General features: G+C 37.1%; 1 protein-coding gene across 11 annotated transcripts; it reads left to right on the top strand.

Annotated features, from left to right (window-relative positions):
* The first annotated feature begins 6,081 nt into the window (after positions 1-6,081).
* LOC140864041 (nucleobase-ascorbate transporter 12-like) lies at positions 6,082-9,145 on the top strand. 11 transcript variants are annotated; one of them, XR_012144091.1, is made up of 10 exons: positions 6,082-6,612; positions 6,763-6,876; positions 7,194-7,303; positions 7,379-7,471; positions 7,551-7,628; positions 7,945-8,026; positions 8,167-8,268; positions 8,403-8,495; positions 8,597-8,650; positions 8,746-9,145. XR_012144091.1 is itself a non-coding variant. In XM_073267931.1 (8 exons), the coding sequence occupies exons 2-8, from the start codon at positions 6,856-6,858 to the stop codon at positions 8,412-8,414; spliced, it is 498 nt and encodes a 165-aa protein (XP_073124032.1). In that variant the 5' UTR covers positions 6,082-6,612; positions 6,763-6,855; the 3' UTR covers positions 8,415-9,145. The 11 variants fall into 11 exon arrangements, 5 of the variants coding, with proteins under 5 accessions (XP_073124032.1, XP_073124034.1, XP_073124036.1 ...); XR_012144093.1 differs by having other exon boundaries at positions 8,205-8,268; positions 8,726-9,143; XR_012144089.1 differs by having other exon boundaries at positions 8,403-8,650; positions 8,726-9,145.
* The last annotated feature ends 228 nt before the right edge of the window (positions 9,146-9,373 follow it).

Below are 9,373 nucleotides of genomic sequence, written 5' to 3' on the forward strand. Positions count from 1 at the left end.
GAGCTTCCGAAGATCCTGATCTGCCACGTGTCAAAATATCACTTGTTGATTCCGGATAGGGGTGATCGGAACGTCCGATCCTGATCGGAGCTTCCGATCCAGCCACACGTCATGGATGACGTAATATCATCGGTGCCTCCGATCCTCATCGGAGCTTCCGATCCCGATCGGAGCTTCCGATCGTCCCTTCGGAGCTTCCGATCCGTCCAATCCCCAATTTATTTAATTAGCATTAATCCTTTAATTACTCAATTAGGGCACGGGCTACTACACATATAGAAGTCGATGCTTTGTTGTCAAGGATTCACCACACGCTTGCGAGTGTGGATATCCTATGCGATCTGAGAAGATATTAGTGTGACAAATATCTGGCCAGAGTACTCGATGTGATTTAGGTTACTTGGTTTCCTAGTAGCACATGTGATGTCACTATTTGATCTTCAAGATGCATTGCATAGTTATCGAATCTCGAACGACTCTCGATGTACCAATGGTTGTTGATTCAATCGGGATATATGGATGAAGGGACTGTACTGTATGCTAACCAAAACTTATTGGTTCTTGCAGGCACTATCAGTGATACCTAGGAAATCATGGGGCGATGTTGCTAGATGCTCTTACCATGATTCGTTGGGCAAGTCGGAAATCGTTTTTCCGAGTCACAAGGAGTTGTGAGCCCACGACTAGTTGTATCCCTGAACCATTGAGGGTCACACAAGTAATGGATTACTAAACCCCGTTGAGATAGTTAAATTTAAAGAGTTAAATTTAATGAAAGAGAAGTTGGACTTCTTAACTAAAGGGAGTGGAATTTTCTAAAATGACATAGGGATGGACATTTTTGAAAATCACTGAATTCGGATTCAGAAAAATTATCTTGACTTTAAAAGGTGCAGAAATGGTTTCTGTGCACATTGGTGAAATCGGTTTATCAATCGGAGTCATGATAAATTTTATATTAATTTCTATAATAACAAGTTTGGCTTGTTGGGCTTAAGTTATGGATTATGGGCCCTAAGGAGTTAGAGTCCTAATATAATTATAACTTAATCTAGTCTACAAATTATCTATAAATATAGGTGTAGTGTTCGAAAATTGCATGCATTCCATCCTTGAAATTTTTGAAAATCACTTATAATATTCTAAGGGAATTTTTGAAATTCTCTTCTCCTTTTTGAGATAATTCAGGCTGTGATTTTTGTGAAAATTACATTATGAATTGACAGATCAAATCTGTTTATTCTCTTCGATAAACATCTGATTGATTTCTAGTGCAATCAATCAGAAGGTTTTAGTTTTTCTGTTCGGGGACCTAATTCTGAAGATTGATCGAGCAACTCATCGGTTCCCAGGATTTACAAGAAGAGCAGATTAAATTTTGTTGGAGTCCATAATCAAGCCTTAGCTTGAAGAGGTAAAAATATTTTAATTGTGAATTTATATTTTTACTTGCAAGATTTTAATTGTTTGGATTTGATACCCACGATATGAAATCGTTTCATATCAAAAAATAAAATTTTTAAACTTCCGCTGATCCGGGTATCACATCCGTGTGATCAAAGAACGCGTGTTCTAACAATATATGCGATATATGTAATAAATCAGTATGTGTGTTATACGATAACAAAATTTCATGAATCCGGCAAACATACTACAAACATGGCACGTTTTTGAAATGTTCAAAAGATGAGATAAATTTCAAAATTAAAATCCCTTATTTTGAATATGATTCAAAATTTATATCAAGACTGTTGTTTAATGATTCCTGCCTTCCATCAACAGTGGTTGCATGATGAACGCTACCCATGGTCAGGTCTGGCTCATATTATTTGGGAGGCCTGGACATCGGAAAGCTATGACTTCCACTGACATATGTGATGTGAGTTAGGTGGAACTCCCATGACTTCGCCTCATATTATTGGGGGATCTTATGGGACCGTCCACTGTAACTCAACATTGATGGGTCGGTTTGACATGAAATTTATATGAGGCGTCATATTATTGGGCTCATATATAATCATGAGGCGAATAACATGAAGGTTACATTGGATGTAATTGGAAACTACCTTTGGAAATTGAGATCGGCTGATATTATTCAGGGATCAAAATTAGCCAGTTGGACTTCATGTTCTCACTGAGGAAATATGATTTCTCGTTTTCATTAAAGGCTGGTGAAAATGTCAAAACAGTGGGAGGGTAATTCATAAAATAAAAGTCCATACTTTATGTCTTATTAAATTGATTAAATAATCAGTAACATTTTATCTGTTTCAAATTTCAGTAAAAATTTCGAATATGGCTCATCGCAATCCACTATCTGTTATCCTCGATAAGAACAAACTTACTGGACCTAATTACTCTGATTGGCTAAGAAACCTAAAAATCGTACTCGCGTCGGAGAAGTTAACATATGTACTAACAAAAGCACCTCCAAAAGAGGCAGCTAAGGACATCAGCCCTGATGAGCTGAAGAAGCTTGAGACGTGGTGGGACCATGATCTTAAAGCCAAGTGCTATATGTTGGCTTCAATGTCAAATGAATTACAAAGGCGATTTGAGGATGCTGTGAATGCTGCTGACATTCACTTACACCTACAAGAATTGTATGGTACACAGACAAGAGCTGAAAGGTTCACAACCGTGAAGGCACTCATGACTGCACGTATGCGAGAAGGGACTTCGGTTCATGAGCATGGTGTCCGCATGATTGGGTACGTTGAGCAGTTGGTGAGCCTGGAGATGGTACTACCCCATGAGCTTTTAGTCGACATCATACTACTGTCTTTGCCAGATTCATTTGATGGGTTTGTGGTAAACTTCAATATGAATAAGATTGAGACCACACTTGAAGAGTTGGTCAATATGCTGACTTCATTTGAAACAACCATGAAAAAGGAGAAATCGGTTCTCCTAGTTGGCTCTTCGTCTCGTGCGAAGAAATGGTCAAAGGGAAAAGGCAAGAAACATTCTGCCCCAACCCAAAAAAACAAACCCAACAAGAAGCGTCTGTTGAACGCTCCCAAATCCGACAAGAAAGACGATGTATGTTATCACAGCCAGGGCATTGGATGCGAAACTGTAAGGATTATATAGCTCAGAAACATTCTGAAAAGGGTATATTCTACATTGAAGTAAACGTTTCAATTAATTATTCTTCTTGGGTATTAGATACCGGATGTGGTTCTCATCTATGCAATGATTTGCAGGTGATGACAAGAAGCAAGAGGCTTCGAGAAAGTGAGACTTTCTTGAGATTGGGCAATGGAGCAAGAGTTGCTGCAAAAGCCATTGGAGATGTTTATTTATTGTTAAATAATAATTTCAAGTTGTATTTGAAAGATGTTTTATTTGTCCCTGATCTTGTAAAGAACATCATTTCCATTCTTATGCTTGATAGAGATGGATTCACTTGTATTTTTGCAAAAAGGTTTTGTAAAATATACAAGAATGAATGTTTGGTTGCAAATGGGAAATTGGAAAACGATCTATACAACTTAGAAATTAAAGAAATCCCATTGAACAATATTCAAACAACAAAAAGAAAGGTTGATAGTCTCAACCCGCACACTTATGGCATGCTAGAGTTGGACATATATCCCAAGGAAGGATGAATAGGCTAGTGGGAGCGGGCATGTTTGACATGACCGATATAAGCTCTTTACAAATATGTGAATCTTGTCTTAAAGGAAAAATAACCAAGTTACCATTTGATGGTAAAGTCGAACGTGCTCATGACCTATTGGATTTGATCCATACGGATGTGTGTGGTCCACTTAGTATTGGTACTAAGTATGGACATACTTACTTCATTACCTTTACCGATGATTATTCAAGGTACGGGTATGTGTTCTTGATGAAACACAAATCTGAATCTTTTGAAAGGTTCAAAGAATTCAGAAATGAAGTTGAAAAGCAACTTGGTAAAAATATTAAAACTCTTCGATCTGATCGAGGTGGAGAATATTCTAAAATACTTGCGAAGAACTAAGGATATGTTCATAGTATACGGGGGTGGAGAATTAAAATTGGAAGGCTATTCCGACTCTAGATTCCAATCGGATGTGGATGATTCGAAATCAACCTCTGGATTTATATTGACGCTAAATGGTGGCGCTGTCTCTTGGAAGAGTTCCAAGCAAGACACCGTGGCGGATTCCACAACTGAGGCAGAATATATAGTAGCATCGGATGCAGCTAAGGAGGCCGTTTGGATGAGGAATTTCATCCAAGAGTTGGATGTTATTCCTTGTGTTGTTGATCTAGTCCCGGTATACTGCGACAACACTGGTGCCGTTGCGCAAGAAAAGGAACCCAGATCTCATCACAGATCCAAACATATACTGAGGAAGTTCCACATCATACGGGAGATTGTGGGAAGAGGAGACATCATTGTTGAGAGGGTAGCCTCTGCAGATAAAGTTGCTGATCCGCTTACTAAGCCCCTGCCAGGATCATTGTTCGAAAAGCATCGCGAAGCAATGGGTTTAAAACTAATGAGTAGTTAGCATTAGGACAAGTGGGAGATTGTTAGAGTAGGTGCCCATAAGGCCAACTATTGGCAGGACATTATTGACTCTATGTACAAACAATCTTTATTTAATACAGTTTATCTTTTGTATATGGAAATCTTTATCTCTATACTCATGCAAGCTGCATTGATAAAGACCTTGAATATACTATAGTGCATGAAAGATGAGATATCATTGGATGATAGTCATGAAACACATCTTTATTCCATTGTATATTCTAAACATAGTTCATAGTCGATTAAGCCGCCCAAAAAAAGGATAATGGTCGGTTGAGATTGAGACTATCATCTATGATGTGGAGTACCATGTTTCATTGGTAATGGACATAGGATGTCCGAAGCATATAGGTGGTAACACATAGGATGTGTTCATTGAACAACCCTCGTAGGACTTTCCAAGTGGTTATCAGTTTTCGAGTGGATGAAGTCCTGATTATGGTTGTACACCTTTAGTCCTTATGACCCGGGACAACACTAGGCTCTGTGTACTAATACTGCACTTTGATCAATTTACTGGCTCCAGGAGAGCAATACAGTGGCATGGTTGGGTGTAGCTATGACATACATGGAAGTCAGTGGTTGTAGTCGGAGATTCACCGCACATTTATGAAATGTGGATATCCTATATGATCTGAGGAAATGATAGTGTATTCAGTCTCTGGCCAGAGCATGATATATGTTTTAGAGAAATGGTTTCTCTAGTTGCATATACGATATCACTATGCATTATCCAAGAAGATATAATATAGTTATCGAATCAAAAGCAACTCTTGATATACCAATGGTTGTTGATGCGATCAGGATATATGAGATGAAGTGACTGTACTGTAAGTTAACCATAATCGACTGGTTCTTGCAGGCACTATCAGTGATACCTAGGGAATCATGGGGCGGTGCTACTTGACGCTCTTACCATGATTCGATGGGTCAAATCAGAAATGAGTTCTGACATTTTATGATCAAAGAGTTGATATATAAAATGGGGCTAATAAGGGTGAGCCCACATAATGGAAAAATGTCCTGAATCACAAAGAGTTGTGAACCCATGGCTAGCTGTATCCCTGAACCATTGAGGGTCACACAAGTACTGGTTTCCCTGTTCCCGTTGAGATAATAAATTCAAAGAATTGAATTTATGATAAACAATTTTGACTGGATCGATAGATAAGCTTATAAATGGTTTATAAGAGCTTATAGAAATTTTGAGAGCAAAATTAATTAAAAGAGTTTAATTTATTTTGGAGTTGGACTTGAATTTAAAGGACCAATAATATATATATAAATGTATATATATATATATATATACACGATATATATGGATATATAATATATATATTTATATTGGTAGGACCTTTGTTTATAATATATATATATATATATAATTGTTATATATATATATATTATATTATATTATTTAAAAAAAATTTATTGGGTGTCGGCCAAGTTGGCCGACACTCAATTAATATTGCATTAGATGCAATATGAAATTATTGCATGAGATGCAATAAAAGAAAAAGGCAGAGCATCAGATGCCCTTGAACGAGAAGAAAATTTTTTATCTGCTTGAATCTCTTTCCTTCCATTTTTTTTTTTTTTTGTTAATTTTTTAACGAAAAATTTCTTCTTCTTTTAAGTTGCAATTTAAAAGAGGAATAGGGAATCCGGTCGTGGACCTGATTCGAAGATCGGAGAAATGAGATAATCCAGTTGATCGTTAGTTAGTAGGAATTTACAAATGAAGCTATTTTTAAAATTGTTTGGAAATAGTTGGAGCCATCGTCAATTTTTTAAGATTGATAGCTGTTTGGGCACGATAGATCCCGTATCCCAACGTTTCCCTCTTCCAGCATGCCGAAGCTTTGAAGCTTTCTTTTATGTCCTAAATTGAAAGAAAGAATCTAGAAATTAGACCCTTTTTTTGCGACTTAAGCTACGGCCGGATCTTCTTCCTCGCGATTTCGTTCATTTTGTTGGCTGTTTTTGGTTGATTGAAGGTTGGATTTGAACCCTAGACTATTTTGAACCTGGCCTAGCCGTTTCCCCCAAATCTTTGGCCGCTTCAAACGCCATTTCATGGAGTACAGGTACCTCTTTTGTTCCCAAATTTCGAACAGTTTCAGTCGGCGAGTTTTGTTCGCTCAAATTCAGTTCCAGTTTCAACCTATTTTCTTCTATGCATCCATACATGTTTTAGATTTTTGGATTCGGTGCTCATTTGCTCTAATTATCTACAGATCAATTTTGGAGCTTCGGAATGTTTCAAAAATCCAAAACTTGATAGAATATCCGTAATTTTGAAGAAGAGTAGCAAAGCGGGTCAGGGTTGAATGCTACCGAATAAGATAGAGGTTGGAGAGCCATTTTACATTTTGATAATCAATTTTAATAGGAATTCAAATCAAGAAAAGTTTGGATTTTGTGATTCATGTCATTTTTTTAAAGGTGATTCATGTCATTTTGAGACCAATTTTTGGCATTGTATATTATAAGTGTAATCGATCAACATGGTTGTCGTTTTGTGGATGAGATTCTTGATGATTAAAGAGGCACTCACTATTGAATAAGCCGAAAAGCAAAGAAAAAATTATAGTGGAGTAGGGTGGCAGGTTGAATAAGACATCTTACACTGCATAGGGGCTCTTTTAATGTCTTAGTGATTTCCCAGAAACAGAATAAATGTCAGAGCATAGATTCCATGTCTCCTGCTTCTGTATGCCAGGGTATTGCTATCTTGTCTGAAATTTTTGAAACTGGGAATGGATCGTCGGTAGCCATGTAAGACAGTGACTCTTGATTTCTGAAGTGATTTAATCTCTTAAGCTACATATGACTTTCTTTGCTTATGCTCAGTGAGAACATTGGCCTGATAGCACTTACACGAGTTGGTAGCCGAAGCATGGTACAGATATCTGCTGGATTCATGCTTTTCTTCTCTGTTCTTGGGTAATTATCTTATTCTTTCTGAGAAAATCATGTTCTGTAGGCAACCCTACTATCTAAGAAACAAGAGTTATCTTTGCAGGGAAATTTGGAGCAGTCTTTGCTTACATTCCAATGCCTATCGTGGATGCGTTGTGCTGCCTCTTCTTTGCTTATGTTGGTAAGTGAATACAGTCTGTCTCGTCTTCAATTCCAATGCCAATCGTTACAGAGTTAAAGAACAAGACCGAGCCTAGATATTAAATTGCCCCCATTTCCCTCCGCCATTTATTTTCCACTTCCATCCACTCTTTATGAAGATATAAATATGTAATATGCTTCTTCTTCTTTTATGCTTATATATATGTTGTTGTTTTTTATTTTGCCTATGCAGAAATTTATCCAAAATTCGATTTCATCACTACCATATTTTTCAGTAGAATGTTAAAATGCAGTGTGTTGTTTTTTTAAGTGTTTTCTATTTTCATTTCTTCAAGGGGATCAGTTGGTTTGGTTTTAGCTGAATGCTCACTCGGCCGCCCGATGCTAATTCATCATGCTCTCGATGAACAACACCTTGTAAGTATTGTTTTGGTGTTAGAACTATATCCATGTAACATCATATTGAAGATTGCCATTCATGTTAGTTTTTGTAAAAAAATTGGGACACAGGTTGTTCGATGCATACCTTGACCTTTGGAATGTAAACTTAATGGCAGTTCTGTTTTTGTTTTCTTTGCTGGAAATTGAAATCAAGGGAAGAATTTCGCGGTCACAAAAGCAACCCAAGATTCAAAGCTTTATGCTCAAGTCTTCTGAAGGTTACTCTTCTTAAATCTTCACACACACACTTATAAAATATATTTAATTCCGATTTCCGACCTTTTTCATTCTTCTTTTGTAATGTAATTCTCCATTTGTACATGATACTGATCTGCATATACATATATCACAGACACAAACGTGAGAAGTATTGAGTGGGACAAATAAACATGACTGAGCAAGAAGAAGACATCATTTCAGGAATGCATCGGCTCGTGGGAGACAGGTAGTAACTAACAACACTAGTGTGTTTCTACCCTTTTTTTTACCCTTTGCTTCAAAATCACGAGTCATGCGAGTGGAGGATTTAACTAGAAAAATTTTCAGGTGGGGTTTGATCGTCTGAAGAGTTCTGGGCTGGAAACCGAAGGAGATCGAGAGGTTTTGGCTGATGAGAATCACTATGTTTGTGTGTTTTTCCTTTAAATTCTCACACTGTTCTCCTCATTTTATCAGGTGGTGTTCATCATTTTTAGGATTATGCTGAGGTTCCACTCAATGTTTTGGGTTGGAAGAGGTTCTGATGAATTCATGCATTTAACAACAGTTCGAAAGGGGATACAACAGCGGTGAAAATCTGTGCTTCTCTTTCCAGCCTACATTGACATGCTCATCAACTCATTCTCCTCGGCTACCTCCCCCGACTTAGGCACTGACTGAATATAGGCTTTTATGTAATGAGGATTTGGCTAGTTACTTTTTTTTATATTTTTTTGCAACATCATGTAATGAATATTTGACTAGTTAATTACGTTCGAAGGTCTGTTAAGCGGGTCCCGTCCCTTTCTCTTGGCCGGCCTATCTTGTCTAGTAGCCATTCTTTCGTTAAGAGTTTCGCGCTTATTTTTGACATTATCTTAATTGTATTCTTTTTTGAAAAATAGCTGATTAATTAATAGTGCATTTGATTATATTCAATTAATTTATTTGATATTAATAAAAAAAAAATTCATAACAAGTTTTGACGGCAAATAAAAATTAAGTTAAAAAATGATAATATTTATTGTCTAATACATTTGGCTACGCGTTCTATGCGTCGCCAATGAATTTCGATATCAACAAAAAAGCACCGAAAAATGCATTTTGCGACGAAGAAAACTCGTC

This window comes from Henckelia pumila, chromosome 4 (genome assembly GCF_033568475.1).
Source record: "Henckelia pumila isolate YLH828 chromosome 4, ASM3356847v2, whole genome shotgun sequence".
Lineage (NCBI taxonomy): Eukaryota > Viridiplantae > Streptophyta > Magnoliopsida > Lamiales > Gesneriaceae > Henckelia > Henckelia pumila.